This window comes from Stigmatopora nigra, chromosome 15 (genome assembly GCF_051989575.1).
Source record: "Stigmatopora nigra isolate UIUO_SnigA chromosome 15, RoL_Snig_1.1, whole genome shotgun sequence".
NCBI classification, from domain to species: Eukaryota; Metazoa; Chordata; class Actinopteri; order Syngnathiformes; family Syngnathidae; genus Stigmatopora; species Stigmatopora nigra.
This window is the reverse complement of record NC_135522.1, coordinates 4,013,752-4,038,295: the sequence shown is the minus strand read 5'-3', so window position 1 is coordinate 4,038,295 and position 24,544 is coordinate 4,013,752. Positions and strand designations below refer to the sequence as shown.

Below are 24,544 nucleotides of genomic sequence, written 5' to 3'. Positions count from 1 at the left end.
TTGCTGGTCCACGACATTGAAAAAGGAAATAAAAAAAGGGACTTTTAATGGAAAATGAGTAAAGTTCTAATGAAGACCATGACTTAAAGATTGATGTGTAATGTAGAAGTGGAGCAAAAATGGTAAAGTAAAGAAGAAATTATCATATATGTGAGCTATTAAATGAAGATTAGAATTTAGGCACAGTCAAAAATGTAATTTATGTTGCTTTACTTTACAAAATATGACACAGTAGCAAAAAAAACAGGACCTATTTTCCACATACATTCATTGTAGCCATTATTTTCAATCAGCTATTTTTTTTTATCAAAAGCACTTTCCATATAGAATATGTGTTGCCTTTTAAATCCAGGCTTTATTCCCTTCCATTTATATTCAATTTGTAAATGTGAAAGTAATGGCTGAGGAAAAAAATATGGCATTATTCAAGTGAAACTGGGTATCACTAATGGCAAACGCCATCTCCTGTAACATTTTGCGTCTTTTCTTTCTGGATAGAAAAGCCATTAGATATAACAGTGCAGTTACAAAACCGTGGGAGGGACACCAATCTGGCAACGTGTTTTATATTTGGATGCAGTGCATGTTTACAGGGATCATTCCAGATGTGTTATCAAACCGTTTTCAGATAACGGGATCAGTAGTCTCGCTAGACTTTTTGTCCAGACAACATTATTGCCCTATTTGAGCTCAATGAATTTAGACTGATTTGCTTCTACCAGTTTTTCTCTGCTCACCTCTCGGCTTGACCCTTTCCACCCCGCTTCCCCCCCTTATGTGATCGACAGGAGGATATTGATTTAGAAGAGATGGGTTTCCTTGATAATGAGACTTTGAAATAAAGGAAGGAAAAGGGGAGGGAGTGAGGAAGCCAGAGGGGATGAAGATAGATTGGGAGAAAAAGCGGATTAAAGGGGTGGATAGAGGTGTGTGAGAGTACTTTTTTTCTGACTCGGTCTGCCAACTTTGCCACAGCTTGTCGGCTTTTTTTGTCTACCGACTTTTACACTGCAAATCTGATATATCGGAGTCAGTTTGGGAACTGTGACATGCACACTACCAATTCATGATTGCATGAAGCAAGTAAATGTGCGTACATATTATAAAACTAACAGAATAGGTAATGAGCATGGTTGTGGTGCCTCAGTTATATCCTTATATAAAGCACTTACACCTATTTTTCTTTATTTGGTGTTATCTGCTGTCAGGAAAATTGCTAAACTCTCCAAGATCCAGTTTTTGGAAAGTATTGTTTTAATAAAAATGTAAATGTCAACCTATAAACAAGAATTTCGACATTGTGTTCTATGCTAGCTCTATAATAACTATTCATTTTTGGTTCTGTTTTGCTGTCTGGTCTTAAACAACAATGTAATACTAAAAATCTTTGAGATTTTCTTCAACCGTACATTTTTTTTGTTATTTGTTCTGTTTTCCATAACAGCCCGAGGAGCTGACCAATGTCCTAGAGATTTGCAACATTGTCTTCACCAGCATGTTCACTTTGGAGATGATCCTCAAACTGACAGCCTTTGGCTTCTTTGACTACTTAAGGAACCCTTATAACATCTTTGACGGCATCATTGTTATTATCAGGTCTGACAACTACTACATTCTTATGAATAGTGTATATGATTCCACACTTGTGACCTCGTATCTCTGCTCTGTTCTGCAATTTTGCAGTGTGTGTGAGATTATTGGTCAGGCGGATGGCGGCTTGTCAGTACTGAGGACCTTCCGGTTGCTTCGGGTCATTAAACTGGTCAGGTTCATGCCCGCCCTGAGGCGACAGCTGGTGGTTCTGATGAAGACTATGGACAATGTAGCAACCTTTTGTATGCTACTTATGTTGTTCATCTTCATCTTCAGGTAAGAAGAAGTTAAATCTGATAAATGATTCCGCCTTAGTGTTTATTACCGTATCTATATTATCATATTATCTATGTCATTTATTCAAGAGGCTTTCAAAAACCAGGAATAAATTGCATCGGAGAATAAAACATCATCTGGGAGAATAGAAGGAAAAAGTCTTGTTTAGTCTTCAAATTTTCTAAGCACACTGAGGACTGTTTTTGCAGAAAAAAATGCATTGCATTAATTATTTAAGTACTGAATCATATTTTTCCATAGTCCTGTTTGTCTCAGCAATTTTCTCTATGGCCCTACTTGCTTTCTATTGCCTATAAAAAGCTTATCTTCTTCCTAATTTGACCGTCTGCAGACTGTAAAGAACTAAACTGTCATAAATTTAGAGGACACTTGTTTTGGTACTCAAAACAGGAGACAAAAGTATTCAAAAGATGCCGCAGAGGAAAAATCTCATCAGTGTTGACCATTTAACCATAAAATATATTGATCATTAAAATCATTACAGTTTTTTTTTTACTTGTCTAAAGCAATTTTGTTTTAACACCTCATCACCAGTAATGATGACACCCTAAATGTTGTTTTTATATCGTCATCCTACTTATCTCTTTGAAGAAATCTTACTTTACTTGAATAGTACTCATAAATGTTATAAAAAGAACATTGTAATCAACAAATCTGCCTAATGCTAAATTAAAATCACCATCAAATGCATAAAATTAAATGTCAATATCAAAATATCAAGTATCAATTCACTGAAACCATGTACTTGATAATCACCTGTCAATCAAATGCCACCATTTTTTTTATATGACTCCACATCCATGTTTTTTTACATTCACTAAAGAACTTGAAAGCTAGTTGGAAAAAAAAATCTGGATATCTTAAAACAAATATCTGAATTCACTTCATAGAATATTTTAAGAGCTTTTTAAATGCAAAAAGTGTTGACCAGCAAGCGAATTCATATATTTTGATTCCTAAAATCTTTCTTTTGTTGCAGTATCCTGGGAATGCACATCTTTGGTTGCAAGTTCAGTTTGAAGACAGATGCAGGAGACACTGTGCCTGACAGAAAAAACTTTGATTCCCTCCTCTGGGCCATCGTCACTGTCTTTCAGGTACAAAGTTTAACTCCTACTCAAATCCTCTTGTTTAAAAAAAACACAAAAAGTTCTTTATTGGTGTATACTGCCTTGTAGATTCTAACTCAGGAAGACTGGAACATGGTGTTATACAATGGCATGGCTTCCACTTCACCTTGTGCCGCCCTCTACTTTGTAGCATTGATGACATTCGGAAACTATGTGCTCTTCAATTTACTAGTAGCCATCTTGGTTGAGGGTTTTCAAGCTGAGGTAAGTCAGCAGTACAAAACATTTTCTGTTGACTGACAAGAATTTCATAAGCAATTATAATCCGTGCATCTTTGAAATACAAATGGATATGTGCATATGAATTTCACTCTGTTTCTTCTGTTCTGGTGTAGGGGGATGCAAACCGCTCTTATTCCGATGATGATAGATCTTCCTGTAATTTTGAGGACAATGATAAACAGAAGGACTCCCTGCATCTCTCAGGTATTAAAAGTATTTTTAGTTTGACGACTGTTACTGTCAAAAACTCTTTTTAAACCTGATTCCAATCCTCTAAGATTTATTTCCCATAAATTCTGATCCGATTACCAAACGCTTATTATTAGCATGTCAGTAATTGAAAGCATGGTCCTGTTTACTAATCATGATTAGTAAAAATCAATTGTAGTTGATGGTATGGACTTCCCCTCCTCGTTAAAAAAGATTACTGGATGGTTTGCAAAACGAAATTTATTGGCCATGCACTTTTTTTATGTTCTCAACCAAATTTCTCTCTGTGGCCTTGTAACGTTTTCTCTTTCTACAAAGCACAATTGACATTTCTATTCCCGACTCTTCTTTTTTTTTACCCCTCTTGACAAAACCTAAAGCATCACACTCCATAAATTAGCATGTAGTGGCAAATGAAAGCGTTTACTATTTAAATATTGGACAACCTGCTGGCAACGTATCACCATTACAAGCTCATCTCTGGCTCTTTTAAAGTGATTCAACTTGGATTAAACACTTTCCTGTCTCTCTCTTAACTTGCCATTAAGTCACTTTAGAAAATGTATTGAGGAGAGTAATGCAATTTAAATTACCTTACCTCTCTATAATAACAAGAGGGAATATCTCACTAGTGTTTTTCACTTGCTTTCATTTAGTCATTCAAAATAGCCTTTTGACTTGGCACTTTCCAACAGACCCAAAGATCTGCACACTGACCCCAAATGGACACTTGGACATGGGCCCACTGCCTGCCAGTCTATTTCCCGGAGAGAGATTGAGCTTCGCATTAGGTTCCAGGAAGAATAGTGTCATTTCTCTTGGAAGAGCCAATCTGGAACAGAGAGCTGCAGTAAGTGAGAAAAAAATCAACATATTTCTTAAGCAATCGTCAATTGATTGGATTTTAATATGATAGAGAGTATATATATTTGATTTGACTGTTTTTGGCTGGTTGTTTGAGTGTTAGAGAATCTATAGAGGACTTTCTGCAACAGCAAATCATTTTTATTTTATTGTGACTATTCAATTTACATCAACAATGATTTGATCAAGTAAATAGGGCATTTAGTTGATTAAGAATAAGTATATCGATCAAAGTAATGAGGCACTGTTAAATGCTTAATCGAACAAGGGGTTGAGTAAGACTTTTTTAATTGCTGCTGACTCTTAATGGTTCTATTTTCCAAGACATTTCATATGAATGAGCTAAAATGGCAAGTAAAAACTGGGTCTTTGTTCAATTCTGACGTCTTAAAACACTTTTAATATGCTCCAAAATCTTTCTTTATATACAAATCTGCCCAGGTTTGAAAACATTGTGTCATTCTGTGTTGATGAATGTGCAAAAGCAGTAGCGTGATCAGTACCAGTTAATGTAATTTTTTTAAAAACCTTTTTATACAGTATCCAGGCCGTGGCTACCAGAACTGGGGTCACCCTCCACCTCGCCGCCATCAAGCTGCATGGGCTCGCCGCTCCAGTTGGAACAGCCTAATTGGATGCCACCCTTGCTCTTCCTCATCTCCCTGTGCAACTCCAGCCTTTACCTCTACCTCAGCCAGACCTTTCTATGGCTACGGCCTAGGAGGTCTAGGAGGAGTCGTCGGAGGAAGCCTTCGTATCCGAGGTCCCCGTGCTTCCTCTTCTCCACTCCGCCACCTCCACAGTATACACCCGGACGAAGAAGAAAGTCTTCTCTCGCCGCCCGCTGTTGGCTCTCGCACGCTCAACTTTCGCCATCCTATCCTTCAAGGACATTTTGTACCCAGGAGGGAGCGCCGGGCACTATCTCTAGAGCTTCCCAATCTTTTACAGGTCCCGGGAGCACCACATCTTCCACCAATGCCACATCGTTCGGTGTCTCCCGCAATAATGCGAACTCACCAGAGAAAGAGCTTTTCTGGAGGGCTTGTCATCAGTGGCGGTGGCGGCCTTGAGAGTTTGAGTGTCGTTGGAGGAGTGCACCAAGACTGTAATGGCAAAACCTCCCTGGCACAACTTCTCCACCCGCCTCCTAAAATTCAGACGGATCAGGCTAGTAGAACAACCCACCAAAGGCTGATTTCGGAAGTTTTTCCTCAGGTGAACACGCGTACCAAGTGCCAGGATGACATGGATGATGAGCTTGACTATGTAAGTTTCCGTTTTTACCAAATAATATAACAATGCATATTTTATTGTTTCTTTATGTGGTGAATTTTTTAACTTAAAATATTATTTATATATAGAGAGATATAGAGAGATAAAGAAGTGTATACATATGTATAGACATTAATAGATATGTATACATATGTATACAAAGTGTATACATTTGTATAGACATTAATAGAAAGGTATACATATGTATACAAAGTGTATACATAATTATAGACATTAATAGATATGTATACATATGTACACATGTATAAATATTAATAATGTATACATATGTACACATGTATAAATATTAATAGATATGTATACAAAGTGTATACATATGTATAGACATTAATAGATATGTATAGATAGATGATAATAGAAAGCATTTATATGAAAACATTAATATTTCAGCTAGATATTGTTCAATTCTGATAAATTAGCTTGTAATGGCTCAAGCTAATTTATCCATACCACAATCTCCTCCAGGACCACTTTGAAAAAAATATATTCATCACATGGATATTCCTATTCGGCCGTTAATAGCACAGCGATTCATGTGTGCGGTCAGTTCTTGCTCATTGCTCCATTTACAATGGCCCGATGATTGACTAGCAACTAGTTGAAGGAGAAATCAGCTGGGATAGGTTATACCTTGCCTGCAATCTCTTTAAACATGATCAAAATGATGTATAGATAGAAAAGGGGGGGTTATATATGGTTATGCCTGACATAAATCTCCATTCCAATTCCACAGATGGAGTCTAAACTAAACAATTAACAGTATCCTTAAGTAACAAAGCCGTAAGCACTTGTTTTAATACGTTTTACATGTGCAATAATCTCTTGCTCTCATGTGCAGGATTTCCAAGCACTTTGTATAAACTCAGCACTTCTTATCTTTTCCGGCCCTTGAGAGCCCTATTGTTTCTATTGTAAATAAGACTTTGTACAAGAGAAACACGGTTAATTAGAAAAGACTGTTTAGACAGCAGGAAGACTTCTATAAAGATGGTAATGTTAGTTGATGCTTCAAGCTGTTTCTATATGTGATTCAAATCTGTAAATAATTTAAGACAAAAAAGCTTTAGAGCCAGCTCCGTGTATTTTTACGGTTTTAGACATAAAATGCGTGACGAATAAGCTTGATGTGTCGTTTCTTTTACAGAGCTTGTGCTTTCGTATCCAAAAGATGTTGGAGGCACACAAACCAGAATGGTGTGAGACAAGAGAGGATTGGTCAGTGTTTCTCTTCTCTCCACAAAACAAGTAAGAATGCACCATCTACCTCCTTAATTTCTTACCATATCATGATATCATCACTGTGGTTTGACTCAAATTAGCCCCAGAAAATTTCAATTGCGCCAATCATTCCCATCTTATCAAAAGTAGTAGAAGACCGAGACTCCATAAGAGTATCGATTGCCATTTAAAAAAAATAAAAAATGTAAAAAACACCCTTTGGAGGGTTTCTTTAATATCCTGCATCCTCTTTTGTGTTTTCACTAGCTGCAACTCTTTAATAAAAATGCATTGAAATGTTGCCGCATGGGTTGTAAAACTGATTATTCTTTTCATTTACTTCATTTTCTTTCCCTTCATTCCAATCCGCAATGCTGTGAGGATATTTAATTGCTTTTGGGCAGCACAAACAGTGCCACATGCCAAATTTGGAAAATGCGCTTTCAGTATATTCCATCCCATTGTATCTCTTTTGATGTCCTCGCTATTTTTACGTTGCAAAAGCAGACTTGGGCTTACTTGCATGTTGTATTTTGTTGAAGGGGGAGGGATTTCAACTGTGTTGGATCAGGTGGAGTTGTAGTAAAACAACAGTTGCATTTACTGTTTTTATTCAATGCTTTCCCTGATGTTTTATTTTTTCAATCCTTTCCTGGTTTTAGGTTTAGACAGATCTGCCAAGCCATCATTGCTCATAAGCTGTTTGATTACGTGGTGTTGGCCTTCATCTTTTCCAATTGCATCACTGTGGCTCTCGAGAGACCCAAGATCCACCAGGGCAGCTTGGTAAATCAATCAAATGCATGGTTGCTCGCATACTTGCAGAGTAGGACTCAAGAGGAGTACAAATATTTTTATTGAAGATTATTATTGGGAATATTTTTACCCCATCACATTCATATTGAGTATCTTTGGGATCATTTTCTGTGTGATTTAATGCTTAGAGTTCCAAAATTAGGGCAAAATAGGCTTATGTAATGCAATTTTTTAATGGTTAGAATTTTAGAATAACTTATTTGATATAAAAATTGTACTATGTTACTTATAATGTTTAACTGCTATTTCTTTAAGTCATTAGTGCTCCAGGCATTGTCAGTATTATCATATAAATGGAATAGTGTGTTTTTCTTTGTACAAAAGCCTACAGAAAATTAACGAAAAACAAACTCATGTGTGTCGTTAGCATTACCGCTTCTGACTATAGCTTGTCTGTAATAATTCAGGCGAAATTAACTTTTATGTTTTAAAAAGGCCTGTACAGAAAGATTTACTTCTCTTATTGTGCTGTAATCGCTTATTTCTTTGACTGTCAACCTATCTCTCTTTCAATACAGGAAAGGGTGTTTCTCTCCATCTCCAACTACATCTTTACTGCCATTTTCGTGGCCGAGATGACACTAAAGGTATTTTTTTACTATGCCTCTATATTACCATAGGCAGTGAGCCCTTAACATAACATATAGAGAACCACTCCTGCAAAATTCACAAAGTTACTGTGTTTTCTGGATTCTAAATCATCCTTTTATAATCATCCTTTTCCATTTTACTATTATTTCTTCTTGATTCATGATTTTTGTTCAAAATAATCCCTCCCATATTGCAAAATATACTTAATATACTTTTTATTCCTCTTCACTGTGTATCCTTTGGCTTGTGTGACATATACTCAGGTCCCACTTATTGCAAAATATACGGTAATCCTTCCTCGCCAATCCATTTTTTTTGGCCCAATATTTTTCCTAATGTCCCCCTAGTATGGTTCCTTCCTTCAATTCCCGCTGCTAGTCTCTGTTTTCTCTACTATCCTTTGGCCCAAGTGGCCCATCCATTATGCACTCCCACAATCAATTATTAACCAATCACGGGCCGTCAAACAGCCGCAAAGTTGTCAGCCCCCCGGCGGAGCTGTACATGTATCCCTCTGTGTCTCTGCCTGTCTGAGCATTGGGTGTCTAAATAACACGTGTTAGTGTGTATATGTGTATGCGTGTGTAGGATTCATCTCCCTACAGGACACCACTGCTGAGTTTAGTGTTAGTGTACAAGATGCAGCCAAGAAAAAAGGCACAACACAGCAGGCTTGATGAAGTGGTCAGCATGTTGCTCGATATTTCCCTATTTTTTTTTCAGTGAGATCGTTTTTGAGTGCAATGCACAATTAATTGATTGCCGTCTGCAGATATTCCAAGTCTAAATCAGAAGGAGATTACACATTTTAGTGCTTTACGGAATAAGAATGTTTTATAGTATGTTTGACAAAACCCTCTGAAGTAAACACTGTAAATGTCAGTTGTAGATTTCACCTTTTAAATGCCTCCCAAGATCTTATGTCTATATAAAGAGAATACTGTATCGTCTCACATGAACAAAATAATAGATAATTACAAAAATTAATATAATATTATAATTTTTTTCATATCTATTGAAGGCTATGTTCTCACTGTACTAAATACAGAGTCTAAAATTAACCAACATTTCTTGACAAGAAAAAAAACAACATGACACAACAACCTCTGGGTCAATAATAATCCCATTTCACAATGTTTCATATATCGACTCAGGACACTGAGATATAATAACAAATTCTGGCGTCTAACTTGAAGTTAGTAATAAGGAATATGTGCATCAGTGAGTGTGTCATATCCCCAAATGTTTGACATTTTTGTCTGCATTCTTTAGGTTGATGATTGTGTTGGTATTATGTCTCAAGTTCTTCTTTTTGCCTTTTGTTTTGTTCATAGTTGACAGGTTGAGCTAAAGAGCTGTTTGTGTACAAAGAAAATATGCTTCTACTTGTTTGCAACTGCCAAAAATAGTTTGTTTTCTATTTTTTTTTAAATGTTTTCACCTTTCTTATCTTCTTCCTCTCAAGGTGGTTTCCATGGGCTTGTACATGGGGGAGCAAGCATATTTGCGAAGCAGCTGGAATATATTGGATGGCTTCCTGGTTTTTGTGTCTTTAATTGACATTGTTGTGTCAATGGCTGGCGGGGCGAAAATTCTGGGCGTGCTGAGAGTTCTCCGTCTACTCAGAACATTACGTCCTCTCAGGTGCAGTAAAGTATATATTTAGGTTAATTATATTATTTGTCACACAAATTGAATCAGTGCATTTTCACCTCTTTTAAGGTGATTGGGAAAAGTAGCAATGCGCCGCCATGACTTTCAAACCACATTGAATATATTCACAAATGCCTGGCATACTTTATAGAGAGAGGATTTTATCTGCACAAAAATATTATATATTCAATTCCAGTATTACATGTATTCTCGTGATGGATTTAATTCAAACCCAACTTGTTTTTTTTTTGAGACACTGAACCGGCATTATCTCAGAAAGCAAGCAATTTCCCAGTTTTAAATCAGAAACTAAGCTATATTTTGTGAAAAAGAAATGATTTTATGTTTGTTTGTTGTTGTTTTAGTTTTTTAGAACTTCTATTTTAGTCCACAGTACCAATCCATTGTGATTTTGCCTCTTCATAGGGTGATCAGCAGAGCTCCAGGTCTAAAGCTTGTGGTGGAGACCCTCATTACTTCCCTCAAACCCATCGGAAACATTGTCCTCATCTGCTGTGCTTTCTTCATCATTTTTGGCATTCTTGGTGTTCAGGTAGTGGAGAATTTAAGCCATGCTACAGTAAATGGAGCATTTTTTTGGAATATTACTTTATTTTTAATGCAGAAATCACTTTTTATTGCTAATTGTCACAATTTGTAAACCCTTTAATCAGTGATGAGTACTGACTAGTTTGACAATACAATTTACTGAATCATTTTTTTCAGAACTATCACAACACGACCAGCCTCATTCCATCACTTTATAGTGTTATTTGATCCAATGCTAATATGTTTGCGGTCTACTTTTATAACAGCTATTCAAAGGCAAGTTCTTCTACTGCTTAGGGGTGGATGTTAAAAACATCACCAATAAATCAGATTGTCTACAAGCCAACTACAAGTGGGTTCACCACAAGTACAACTTTGACAATTTGGGGCAGGTTAGTGCAGCTTTATTTTAATATACAGCGACCTCTCTGCATACACTATATTCTACCTAAATGCATGTTTTCCTCTATTTCCAACTATCTTTTAGGCCCTGATGTCCTTGTTTGTATTAGCCTCCAAAGACGGCTGGGTCAATATCATGTATCATGGCCTGGATGCTGTGGGCGTGGACCAACAGGTAAACCCTTTTGAATAAAAAAAAAAAAAAAACTGTATTTTGCCGTTTAATATACCCAGGTATATTAAATTTTTTTTTTGCTTTTTTTGAGCCTCCCGCTTGTGTGCCATTTAATATACCCCTGCTGTTTAATATACCCGGGTATTATATACCTGGGTATAAATATACCCAGGTATCATATACCCGGGTATAATATACCCAGGTTTTTTATACCCGGGTATATTAAACGGGATTTATATTAAACAGTGGTACATTCAAAAAAGATTTTTTATTTCCAAATTTTTGGTTTAGTGTCTGAAAGTCTTGTGTAAATATGTCACTGTTATAACACTCTACTTCATGTCAAAATGACCCCTCTCTCTTCTCTCCTTTTCTACCCTAACAAAACTACCCATTTAATCACTACCTTCAACAAAATGCCAAAGCCGGAGATCAACAACAACCCATGGATGCTGCTCTATTTCATCTCCTTCCTTCTCATCGTCAGCTTCTTTGTCCTCAATATGTTTGTGGGAGTAGTGGTGGAGAACTTTCATAAATGCCGCCAACACCAAGAGGTCGAGGAGGCCAAGAGACGTGAAGAGAAACGTCAGCGCCGCATGGAAAAAAAGAGGAGAAGTAAGTCCAAGGGAGTCGAGAACAATGGCAGCATGAGTTTTAATTAATATAAAGTCTGATGAAGGTTACGGTATAGGCTATAAATCATGAAAACATTGTTAAGAAAAGCATGATTTTTTTGTTAGCCCATGTCAGCATGATTAAGCAAAAACAGAAAATAATTATGATAAAGCCGTGGAGGAGCAAGTGCCAAGTAACCCTTTTAACTGGATAATAAATTAGATATGCTGGGACACTTAACAATTTTACACCGTCAGAAGGGTATAAAATACAAGTAGAAAAATATGATGCCGCTGAAAGTTCTATCAATACATAAATGAATCCACAAATAATTCAACTATTTTCTGGATGAGCTTATATAGATGCAATATTTCAGTTCTCTATATTCTTACAGTTGAAAGTAAGTTGAAGGGAGGAATAAATCTATACTTGGCATTCCTCAAATATATATTCCTTGTACTGTATCAGCCAAATCTACAGTACAGTCATGGGTAAACTACGGCCCGCGGGCAACATCCGGCCCACTAGGCCTTTTAATCCGGCCCGCCGACGTTGTCCAAGACATTCCTTTTTACTCTACTTTTTACTTTAATGATGAGTGATGAGTATGTTAATACTTTAGTCCCTTTTTTCTGTTTATGTTACATATGTACTATTAACGGATGCACTTTTTTATATGTATCGTATCTTGTGCTGACTCGGCCCATCTGTCAAATCTTTAAAGTCAATGTGGCCCCTGGGCAGAAAAGCAGTATTTGAGACTGTTGGGAATACAGTAGGATAAGTTGTGACTATTATATTTTTAACAATGAAAAAAAGAATAATAAAATGCATTTTTACCTCAACAGAAGCCCAAAAACTTCCCTACTATGCCAGCTACAGCAATGTACGCCTGATGATCCACACACTGTGCACAAACCACTACCTGGATCTGATCATCACTTTTATTATCTGCATCAACGTCATCACCATGTCCCTCGAGCACTACAATCAACCTCGCGTAAGACATGATTTACTCAAATGCATGAGCTTGGTGGTCTTGCTGTGATTTATATCCTTTACTTTCACTTCACCTTTTGTTCTTGATTTTATACTCCAATATACTAATACCGTTTTAAAAGCTTATTCTCAGGAGGAAGACCTTGTGTCGTTTTAAAAACAAATGCTGATGGATTCCACTGCAGCGTTATCTTAATGAAGCTATATGGGGAGGCACTATGTCGTGAGTCGCTGATACCAATACAATGATCTGTGATTGCGCTGCCGAGTTGATGTGAGGATCTATACAATATCTCTCCAATTCCTGGTAATGAGCTCTTTTGAGCAACAGAAGAGTTATAGCATTGCACAGCCATTCGTTTTCAAATGAGATAACCTATATAATTTTAACATTGATCTCACCAAAACCAACCCAAATCAGACACATAGTGAATTGACAAAGTGCATTCAAATGCTTCAATTGTCTTTTTCTAAATTATTTTTTCATGCTATTTTCACTACATAAGAGCGTTGAACCATTATTTTGAGTTTAAATTTCAATCACCAATTCAGGCTACATGACTAACACTGTGACCGGACGTTTGGTCGCCGGTCTTTTGGTCGCCGGTCTTTTGGTCCCTTTTGGTCACCGGTCTTTTGGTCGCTGGTCAATTATACTTAGATATTAAACAGTACTTGGATATTGAACAGTACTTAGATATTGAACAGTACTTAGATATTAAACTCTCTTTCTTAGATATTAAACTCCCTCTTATGAATTTAATTTTGAGTGCTGGCTTCAACAGTAAACTCTCTGTCACCATTTGACCGGCGACCAAAAGACCGGCAACCAAACGTCCGAGCACGACTAACACAAGTGCTTTGTAGTTTTACTTGTGCAATAAGCGTTGCTGTTTGCATTTCTATGAATAGACGACGGTGTGTTCATGCCTCTAGCTTGCCCTGCCCGCCTTTTACTCTCCAAACAATAGGGACAAATCCTGAATATTTCCCAGCCACTTGGTGCAGCTGATGCTCCTCCAGTCTTGCTGAAGCAGACGTGCATTCACACTTGTGCCTCTTGACTGTCTGTTTCAGTCTCTAGATCTCGCCCTCAAGTACTGCAATTATTTCTTCACCTCCACTTTTGTGCTGGAATCCATTCTCAAGCTCATCGCTTTTGGCTTCCGTCGCTTCTTCAAAGAAAGGTGCTGTCTGAATTAGTTTTTTTGCTTTTATGTCATTCTTTTTGGGATTGTGATCATCTATTTAAAGTGAATTCCTTCAGGAAATCTTGCTGACTGTTGTTTCAATGTTTAGCCTGACAGTGAACTCCCTGTTTTATCCAACTAAAACACATAGGAAATTGTAAAAAGTAGAGAAATAGTACTTTTACATTATATTACATCAATGTCTAGTCGGTAAAACAAAAAAACAGATGCCTTTCTAAAGCACTTAGAGACTTAAGAGCTTATAACACACAAAAGTAAATCACAGAAGTGAACACTTTTCCATTGAAAATTTACAGCAGAGATTTTGTTAAGTATTGTTATTTATCGAAGTGCAATTTTGTAAATTGGCCAGACGACAGGCACAGGCCAAAAGTTGAATGTACCACAAAAAGAGCAGCAATCGATTGCTGGCAAAGACTGCAATGTAGCAAACTGACTCCACCGTAAAGACTATATACAGTAAACATTCAAACGTTGCAGGCTAAGAAATGACTTGCTGCTTGCAAAGTAATGCAGTTTCGATCTATCTGACTTTACAGGGAATCCACAGGGTCAGCAGGGGGCCAAATGTTAACATGTATCGTGTTTATGCTTATGTTTATGTCAGGTGGAACCAACTTGATCTTGGCATTGTTCTTCTGTCATTGATGGGCATCATACTGGAGGAGATCGAGATCAGTGCTGCACTTCCCATCAATCCCACTATCATCAGGATCATGAGAGTACTGAGAATAGCACGAGGTACACATAGTGTTTGAAAGTAAATACTAAGCCGGCCACCGATACTGGATCTTTTCCCAACCAAGTTGTCTTTGGCTGAAAAAACTCAGTTCAATGGTGAATGCATTCTCAATAACAGGAAAATACCTACTTAATTTTTCAATGTCACATTTAATAGACAATGGGACACTGCTTGTATATACTTATCTGCAAACAGTGTCCATATTTCATAATATTTCACCTTTTGAGATCCTTTTATTGCCATACTTACCTTGCATGGGATGTGCGAATAAAGAGCTGACGTTTATGTTATGAATGTTAGTACTATTAATAATCAAGATGTATTTTTGGACCTCAGTGCTCTTATTAAATGCATTTCCTCCTCACATATTTGCACAGTCCTGAAGCTGCTGAAAATGGCGACAGGGATGAGAGCCCTGTTGGATACGGTGGTCCAAGCCCTGCCTCAGGTATGCACATGCACACAGACATGCTCACTCAAACATTACATTTTGGTCTGAGCACGCCCTACTCAAAGAATACTTGCTTTTCTGTTACTGAGCAACTTTAAATAGAAGACTCCCTCATGTCTCACATTTGTATTGTGTCACAACAATGTGTATAGTACTTGAAATACTGCCTGTCTGGTCCTCCAGAGAATGTGCCTTGCTGGACCCAAGTTCCCTTTCCATTTGTAAGAGAAGTATTTATCATTCGTTAATGTGGCAAAAAAAAAACAGGATAAAAATGGTGTACATATATTTAGAACTGAAAATTATAGAACTGACCACCCTTGTAGAAAATATAGCTATAAAAACTCACTCTCTTCTCATATTTCTGGCATTAAAATCCATTTTTTGAAGAACATTTAGACACTTGAGATTCTGTTTCTCAGTTAATCACTAAAGTATTATAAGGGATTAGAATGATAAACGCCTAGTAACAAATAAAGAGTAAAGATTACTCCTACATGATATGCACTTAGTCCAGTCATCTTTAATAAAACACAAAATTAGGATTAAGGCAATCTCTCTTTGATGGATTCATGAATTAAGTGTGTGTCACCCAAAATGTTAAAGAACTCCGGTTGCCAAATGAAACACAACATTCTGATACTCCATTATAAGCAAGCAGATGCCCAGATTAACTAACTGACCAGCCAAAAGCAAACACCAGAAATCAAGGGGGTTTGGCCGTAGGAGGTCATTCGGGAAAAAGAGAGAGAGAGAGGCTGCCTCCTCTTCTTTGTTTTTATTGATCTATTCTCATTAACATCGAGCCCTTAGCTCTGTCCCAGGAGTGCACAGAGAGGTAATTAAAACTCAGGCTAATTAAACAGTTCTCTGACTTCCTCACTATTTTGTGTGGTTGTATATGTTTGAGATCATGAAAGCATTGTTGCATAAATAGATTTAATCATGTCACAGATCAAATAAAATGGCAGTGGATATTGTACACTATGGCATGGAACAATCTCAAAGAAGATTTTGTAAAGAACTGATGAAGTATTTAAGAATTCATAGGGTATTGTTGGGTAAGCTTTGTTATATTTGTGTACTACAGGTGGGTAACCTGGGTCTGCTCTTCATGCTACTGTTTTTCATCTACGCCGCCTTAGGAGTAGAGCTTTTCGGAGAACTTGGTGAGTAATTTAATAGTTAAATAATTGCTTCAGATAAGGTATGGCTAAGGTGTTAAAGTGAAGCCAGTTGGTCAACCGAAATCTCATTGAATCCCATTAAAAGCGACATATTTTCATTAGTTTCCTCTTGCTCAGTTTACCACACACTAGAATCAAGCCATTCTTCCCTCCTTTTGAAATAAGCACTGTCCTTAAATGCCATGGCTACATGAAGATACACTCTTCATCTTGTTAAATTCCCGCTGAAGAAGCGTGCATTATTTTTCTTTCTTCAGGTCACATTAAATTATTTTCAGATCCGGGCTCAGGGACAAATGCAATGAGTTTTGTTGCTATTAATCCTCAAAATGACTTCAAGGCAGCTTTGCATCTGTTTTTTTTTCTAGTTTTAAAAGGAAGCAACGTCTTATTAAGATCAGAACAGCGATGTTTTTGGAAATAATCTCTTCTGACATTAAAATATAGTCCGCTATGCTTGACTTTTTACCCTTTCTTATCCTCAGTTTGTAATCAAGACTACCCTTGTGAGGGCATGAGTCGTCACGCTACCTTTGAGAACTTTGGCATGGCCTTCCTGACTTTGTTTCAAGTCTCTACGGGCGACAACTGGAATGGCATTATGAAGGTTTGCTTCATTTTCTGTATCCTCACTTCATCAATTGCAGATGGACCGTAGCATCTCTGTATATTACTTAGCGCCTGAAAGGATTAAACTCAAATGGTTCTACCAAGCACTGAAAATATGTCTTGAGAGAGAAAAAGATAAACTGCCCTCTATCTCAATCGTGACTTCCGAGGGAAGAGAAATTGTGCTGGCTCAGCGACGACTACACAAATTTCCGCTGTGATGGGTAGGGAAGTGACTGTGGCTCATTACACATTCACACAAAACACTAATTACCCTTGAACGCACACCTCCTGCAGCTATCCTCTTTCCTAATATACACCTAGACTGCATGGACTACTCGATAGTATGTGACTGAGGTGCAGATAGTGATAGAGAAAACTCTGACTAAAGAAAGGGATTAAAAAAGCTGTTGGGAAAATACAGATTTTTTTTTAAAAGGGGGTAAAAATTGGTGAAGAAGCTCAATGAATGAAATGTCAAGCCAAATTAGACTAAAATAAAGAGGGAAAAAAGACCAGCTTCCGCTCACAGGGTTTGTGTGGTCACAGCTTGGGTGAGAAATTCTTACTTCCTCCCAGAAAACACTTGTCAGATTACTTCTATCTCCCAAAGAGCTGTGATTTACACGTGTAACCACAGTGGGAAAACTACAGATAATTAGGCTGTAACGCGTAAGAGGGAGTGATGTTGTACTGTATAATATTTCAGCTATGATGCAGTTATATCTTGTTACATTTACATATTAAAAAGCGGCTGCTGTTTGATAACGGAACCAACAGTGTACTTCTCTCAAGGTTATTTTGTTAAGAAAGCAGGTATTTGATTGCAAATCTGATAGTAATAATTTTGCTTTTGTCATGCTAGCCCATCTTTGGGCAAACTACGGTCTGCGGGCCACATACGGCCCATTAGGCTTTTTAATCCGGCCCGCCGACGTTGTCCAATTTTGATATTTCTTAATACATTACTTTTTACTGTACTTTGTACTTTATACTTGTTACTTTAATGATGAGTGATGAGTATTTTAATACTTTAGTCATTTTTTTCCTGTTTATATATCATATGTACTGTTAACGGATGCACTTTTTTATATGTTTCTTATCTTGTGCTCCATTGTGTATCCAGGACACATTGCGGGAGTGCCCACCAGATCATGCTACTGATGTGGACTATGCCTGCAATCCCAGCCTTCAGTTTATCTCGCCCATGTACTTTGTCTCCTTCGTGCTCACCGCCCAGTTTGTGCTCATCAATGTGGTGGTGGCCGTGCTGATGAAGCACCTGGACGACTCCAACAAGGAGGCCCAAGAGGAGGCGGAGATGGATGCAGAAATTGAGCTGGAGCTGGCCCAGGGCACCCTCTGTTGCATGGGCGCCCCCGGATGCGGGGGCGGAGGGCTGGAAAAAGGGGCCGTGGTCCCCGGTACCGAAGGCTGCGGGAAGGAGCGAGGAAGAGGAGGAGACAAGGGAGGAGGAGTGAGGCCACGCACCGCATCCAATGTGCACACGGCACCCTACGGTGCCTCGGACGCCAACCGGCCATTGTACTCACCAGCACACGAAGTGAGTGTCTTTCTTCTTGAGTGTGTTTGTGTGCGAGTGTGTGTGTGTCTAATCAATTTTTGGGTCTTTGGGTCGTGCCATTCATGCAAAAAGTCAGGGTTGAGTATTTCTAAGGGTCGGGTTTACTCACTTATTTTAAATCACTGACTTTGCAGTCTAGGTAATGATATGATATGAATGCTATATAACATACGACCTGAGTAAAATTGAGACATCACTGCTTGGGTATTCTCAGTGCATCTTTTTTTTTTTTACTGAGAAAACTAAACAAGATTGTGAATTGTGATTTGATTGCCGTTGACATAAGAGACTCATTGCCTTTTTGGCGCATCAAATCGAGAGCCATGTTTTATGGCTATCTTTTACAATTCGCTTTTTTCATTCGGTATCTTAAAATGTAATTTTATTGACGCTTTCAAGGCTGGTCATGAACATCTGTGGCTAGGATATGCATTGGGGACTGTTATCCATATAGGATCGACTTTTTTTTCTTTTTTTTAAAGATTAGTCACAAATTTACGCTATCCTTTATCCTACAAAATACAAAGTTTTACTACTATCACATTCCATTGCCTGATTTCAAACATATCAGACAAGCTACTGATTAATTGTGGCCCCTAAGCAGCTCTCCAGTTCTTAAATAGAAGCCTAAAGTAACCTCTGCATCAATAGGAGTCAGTGGAATGTGGTTGCAATAATTTAATAATCAGTTGGCTGCACAAAGGTGTATGCCTTGGTGGACCCTCTCCCACATTTGTACGCACATTCTGACACAGTTCATTCACTTTGTGAGTGGCTAATGATATCAGTGCACGATAAGATGACTCATCAGCTGCCTTTCGCCCTCTATTCAAGCTATGTGCTCAGACACATAGAGCCATTTTTAGCTCTGTGTCTGCTGATAGATGAACGTATTGCCAACCAGGGATGACACGGATCTCGCTAGTGGTCTCTCTCAAGTGGTTTTCATTAAGGCCTTTGTAATTTATTCAGTCTCTCAGTGTGGAGAGTATTTGGATAAATGTGATGGTTTTGGTGAAATGAGCAGCAAAGTGGGCACCTAGGTGAGAAAAAATAATACATAGTAAATCAGCAATCAGCATTTAAATTTAGAACACTTGTTTTGGAAATTCTTGAGAATTTGGAGTTGAGTAATAGTGGACTTTAGAGGTTTCATTTGGAAATGAATGGGAAAAAGTATTTCCACATTTGATTGGCCTGATATTTTTTAGATATAATATGGGCAAATGCGTTAAAATGAATTATAAAACAGCATATTACAAATACCGTGCTGCTTGATAAAGTTATTGCCTATCTATGACATTTTAATAATAGTAATACTGATCAATTCACTGATACTGACACGCTGATAAAACAAATATGTCAGCATTTACACTAATCTCTTCCAAGGGGGCAGCTATTGTTTACAAGCTTGCTATCACTCGTTTGTATAACATTTAAATGGCACTTTAAGCTCTCACCTTTTGATCTCCTCAAATCAATTAGATCAGTACATTAAAAAGACTGCCCGGTCATTTTAATGATTTGTATAAGGATAGAATTGAGTGCTTCATATTTGAATTATAGCCAGAAACCCTTCTTTATTGAATTTATTTGGTCTAGATTTTTCCTAGCATTTCTAAATTGGGGCTCTAAATTATTTTTGATTGACAGTAATCACACAGGAAGGGTTAAATTTGAGAATCATGCCTACAGCGTTTCAGACCTGACATCCCTTTTAAAGCCTTGTTACATCATTAATTTATTATTCCTTCAAATTTGTCAGGTTTGTTAAAAACAGTCTTTACATTTACCCAATCAAACAATTTATTGATTTTACTTCAACAGGACACTCCCTTTTATTTTTCTGACATGGCATACAGTTAATCAGGCTGCTCTATAATGGCTACTACCTTCATAGATTGGTTTTATCAAATTCAGTGGTTGATGAGTTTGCCAGGCAATCTTCTTTCCTGTGCTAGATTCAACAGAAAAGTTTAGTTTCTAGTGTTTCTAGAAGACAAGGTAGGGTTAAAAGGGTAAAGTGAATAGGTGAAGAGAGATAATAGCTCAGCCAGTGACAGTCACATTGAAGTTGTAATTAATTTCTCTTTCTCTCTCTATGTATCTTAACCTAAACTCTCACTCGACAGACCTTATTGTTCACCAGTAATACAGTTATTAATAGAGGCCAGTACATAGGGCACTGCAGTCAATCATACATTATCTTGATATCAAGCCACTTTCAAATGGCCGTAAAATGTGTATGAGAGAATGTGAGACTAAAGGAGGCATTGTAACATCATTTAATTTGGTAATGCTGCCAGATTTTTAATTAAAGAATCTAGTGTAGTGTTTATGGTTTTAATATAAGGAAACATTTTTTGTAGTTCTGTTGTTTTTCAGAGGAGTTTTTGCACTTATGTGAACCTCGTCCAGGATTAATTTTAATATTTTGAATAAGAAATCTGGTCAGTAAAGCATGTTTAAGATTGAAAATTAGTATGTACACATGATGAACATAAACACAAATGGCACTTTTCACACAGAAATCGCAAATCACACAACCCAGGTGATAAATATGAATAATACCTATTTTCCTTTATCTTCAGCCCTAGGTCTATTATAATACAACTTACAATGCTTAAAGTGTGAATTACATCCAGAGCTCACACTTTTGCAATGAAATTTGTTGCAATTCAAGTGCTGAAAGTCAAACCTTGTGTTTATTTCAGTCCCTTCTTGGATAGTTTCTAGTAAATCTACTAACTAATTCCTGCATGGGAAACCCAACATCCAAACATGATATTGCGATAACTAAATGAGGTGATATATCAGATATAATTGCACAATTCTCCATGCTCATTGTTATGAAAAAGAAAAGATGTTACCTAGCTAATGAGGGTTTAAATGAAAGTGGTCCTATTATGAAATTATATTATATTATATCCAAACAAAAATAACTGCAGAATCCAAATGGAAGATTTATTGTGGTTGCTACAGCCTTCAGAGAATTCTCTCATGAGAGATTTATCAAAAAATGAAGGATGTTCTATTGTGAAACCGACATGAAACTATGAGTTTTGTAACTTTCTTTGCACAAAGACATGCTTTTGAACCCTGACGTCTACCTTTGCGTTTCCCTGCGTGTTCTTTGTTCTCGCATGTCGGCATGTGCACACCTTTGTGCCTGCGTGCAATTCTGGTCTGCTGGCCTGCGTCCCGTGTGTGTGTGTATGTGTGTGTGTGTGCGTGTGTGTGTCTCCGTGCGTGTACGCATGTGTGTGTGTGTGTGTGCGCGTGTGTGTTCCAGGAGAGCCAGTGGTTGGACAGCGTATCTCTCCTGATCAAGGATACTTTAGAAGGGGAGATGCTGATGATCGACAATCTCTCTGGTTCTGTCTTCCACCATTACTCGTCCCCTCTACCCATCTGTAAAGACTGCAGGGGCCACCCACAAGAGGTACCACCCTCATGTCACGTTAGTATGTGCACTTATGCAGCACATGACAGGAGAAGAACCACTGGCCTCTCTATGGGTTAGAAATCGGAATTAAAAGAACTTTCCATAAATGGAAGCGTAGGAACTTTTGAATAGGTTATATAAAGAATTGCCATAAGACTTTAACTGTACATACATTTAAATAACAGGTTCAAATTCCAATAATGTACTAATTGATTTCTTCATATCATATAAGTATGTGTAAAAAAAAAACACATTCATCTTTGCACTTTTGCAGTGAGATGAATATTTCCTTTCAAAAAAGGGAACATTCTTGCAAGATTATGCACTTTTTAAACATTTAAAGTAATAATTGAAAAGAGTAAGACTAATTTTAAGAAAGCATTTGTATTCAGTTTTAATAAAGCATTTGGGGAAACATGGTATATCACATTTTCCTATTGCTTGCTTCTATTTGAACAAAAAATAGCAAATTCGAATACCAATAAAATTAATATAAATAAAATAAAATAAATCAATCCTAAACTCAGCCAAGATGAGCAAAATTAAAAATAATTACTTTATTTTTCACTCTTTTATGGAGGAGAATTGCCTTCTCTGACCGCACCAGCCCTGATATACAAAACCATAGTATTTGAGATTGTGCATATAACTAAACTGTACAAAAAATCCCGTTTTCACACAAAAATTTAGTGGCAAGAGCATTTCAGCAAACTATGTTACACACTTCATTAATCTCATAATGCACAGTGAAAGCAAACTGCAATACAAGCTCAAGAAATCATCTCTGTGTACACAAATATATCCGAAAGTCAATTTCCATCTGTTATCCAGAGTACTTTCTACTCCACACAAGCGAAACGTGTAGATGAATGAGACCCACAGCATGTAACTCCCCCCCACCCCCCTTAACATGCATGTATGCAACTCTCTCCTACTACTTGTGGGTTGTTTTGTTGACAGCAGGTTGCGCATAGCAGATAAACTTGCCAACATGTTGTCCTGTGCCAGTATTTTCCATCACTGTGACAAAGTGCAACGGGCCAGCTCAGAAGAAGCAATAACTGGGCTGGACTCCTCCTCACCTGTCAGTGCTGTTTTTCTACCTGTCTGCAGATGCTGTCAAACCATCAATCTACCCGCATCCTTCCTCTCCATATTTCTTTTTTTTTCCCTTTTGGTCAATCTATCTCTGCTGTATTAACCTTTATCAGTGTGTCCATGTGCGAGAAGGTGGGTGTTCCTCAGACAGCATCCGTCCGTCATCGAGTTGTGTGCACCTTTTTTTTGTTTTTGTGTTTGCGGGGGACACAACAAAGGTGTGATGGGACACAATATCCATCAGGGTACTACCTAATGAGGACGTGGGATCATCCCCAGGGTGAGGCTGACTACATTTCAGTCTGCAGGGGGGCTGTTGAATGTTGTAGAGAAGGTGTTTGTTTGTTTTTTCTACACATGTACGCATTCCCATACATGTCTTATGGGATTATTTGTGGAAGGCACCCTCTTAGGAGGGGCATCAAGCATAAAAAGCTACTTTTATCAGGTTTATTAAGCTGAACAAACGGCAACATAAAAGGTAAAGATAGTTGCAAGGGGATGAATGGAAGAGAATGTGACATTAAATGCATGCTGGTTTCAATTAAGTATTGTTGAAGTCAAGGCGGGGCTAACAATAATGTAATTATTAGGGTTTTTTTTTATTTGAATGCATTTATAAATTACTTTAAAATATTTTTTCTAGATTCTTGGAAATTAGCTACAGCAAAATATTTTGTGTGGGAAATCGAGCTTTGTTAATTGAGTGGTTGTATTACAGGACAGTTTAATTACAGTGATTAACTTGTTTTCCTTTAATTTTTCTATTAAGTTCTGCTAACAAAATATTGCACATTTTAAAATGGCAAGAACTTCTGAAAGCCAACTTTGGTGGTGTTTTGTCACACTATTAAGGGAGATATTGGCCTCTATCTGAATGGATGTGTTGCAAATAGTGTATTATGCATGGTGTGTTTAGAAAAGATGAATTCTAAATTGTGCTAAAATCTTGTGGGAATTATAACGCTATGCCTTGGATGTCAATAACTGAGGTGTCTCTCTTATAACAGATCCGGATGGCGGAGATTGAACAGACTTCACTGAAATCCGAGTTCTTCTCAGACAAGTCTTCGTCACCCGCGCTCCCAGATGACCTCAGCTTGGATGAGCACACGGCCTACCAGCTTCTTGTGAGAGAAAGCAAGGTTGGTGGTGGATAAAGTGAGGTGAGAGCAGGAGAAATTTGAAAAACGTTATGTGTCAGGGGGTTTTAATGCCAGTCAGACATCAAGCACAAACATTGTTGTGAGTGACTGGCGCCCAGTCCATTGCTTACTGTTTTATCTGAAGTCATATGGGAAGTTTTACAGAATATTAAAGGTACAAATGAAGTCTATTCAGGGCGAGGAAGATCATTAAAGAATTTTTAAAATTCTATGGACACTTTAATAGAAATTAATCAAGCTTTGAAAGGACATGATCAGGTCTGGGAATCAGACAATAACTGGATGTGAGTTAATCCATCATTACTGAAGTAGAGATCATCATTCATTATTATATTGGCCTACTGCTTAGTGAATGATTCATTATCGTGATTGTTGCTGGAATAACTCCATTATATAATTACAACAAGTAGATTATTA

General features: G+C 37.5%; 1 protein-coding gene across 4 annotated transcripts in view; it reads left to right on the top strand.

Moving 5' to 3' along the window:
- Positions 1 to 24,544, top strand: part of LOC144208221 (voltage-dependent T-type calcium channel subunit alpha-1I-like) — an 89,604-nt gene that overhangs the window by 60,441 nt on the left and 4,619 nt on the right. For 3 of the 4 annotated variants that reach the window (XM_077733950.1, XM_077733948.1, XM_077733949.1), the window contains 24 exons: positions 1,445 to 1,596; positions 1,684 to 1,869; positions 2,870 to 2,987; positions 3,069 to 3,224; positions 3,356 to 3,446; positions 4,148 to 4,302; positions 4,857 to 5,585; positions 6,757 to 6,857; positions 7,493 to 7,616; positions 8,165 to 8,233; positions 9,703 to 9,881; positions 10,317 to 10,443; positions 10,706 to 10,831; positions 10,927 to 11,016; positions 11,442 to 11,634; positions 12,483 to 12,634; positions 13,711 to 13,820; positions 14,452 to 14,585; positions 14,964 to 15,034; positions 16,128 to 16,206; positions 16,710 to 16,831; positions 17,960 to 18,397; positions 21,711 to 21,860; positions 23,972 to 24,106. In XM_077733950.1, coding sequence (XP_077590076.1) covers positions 1,445 to 1,596; positions 1,684 to 1,869; positions 2,870 to 2,987; positions 3,069 to 3,224; positions 3,356 to 3,446; positions 4,148 to 4,302; positions 4,857 to 5,585; positions 6,757 to 6,857; positions 7,493 to 7,616; positions 8,165 to 8,233; positions 9,703 to 9,881; positions 10,317 to 10,443; positions 10,706 to 10,831; positions 10,927 to 11,016; positions 11,442 to 11,634; positions 12,483 to 12,634; positions 13,711 to 13,820; positions 14,452 to 14,585; positions 14,964 to 15,034; positions 16,128 to 16,206; positions 16,710 to 16,831; positions 17,960 to 18,397; positions 21,711 to 21,860; positions 23,972 to 24,106 — 3,987 coding nt within the window. The remainder of the gene's footprint in view (positions 1 to 1,444; positions 1,597 to 1,683; positions 1,870 to 2,869; positions 2,988 to 3,068; positions 3,225 to 3,355; positions 3,447 to 4,147; positions 4,303 to 4,856; positions 5,586 to 6,756; positions 6,858 to 7,492; positions 7,617 to 8,164; positions 8,234 to 9,702; positions 9,882 to 10,316; positions 10,444 to 10,705; positions 10,832 to 10,926; positions 11,017 to 11,441; positions 11,635 to 12,482; positions 12,635 to 13,710; positions 13,821 to 14,451; positions 14,586 to 14,963; positions 15,035 to 16,127; positions 16,207 to 16,709; positions 16,832 to 17,959; positions 18,398 to 21,710; positions 21,861 to 23,971; positions 24,107 to 24,544) is intronic. The other variant, XM_077733951.1, reaches the window with a different exon arrangement.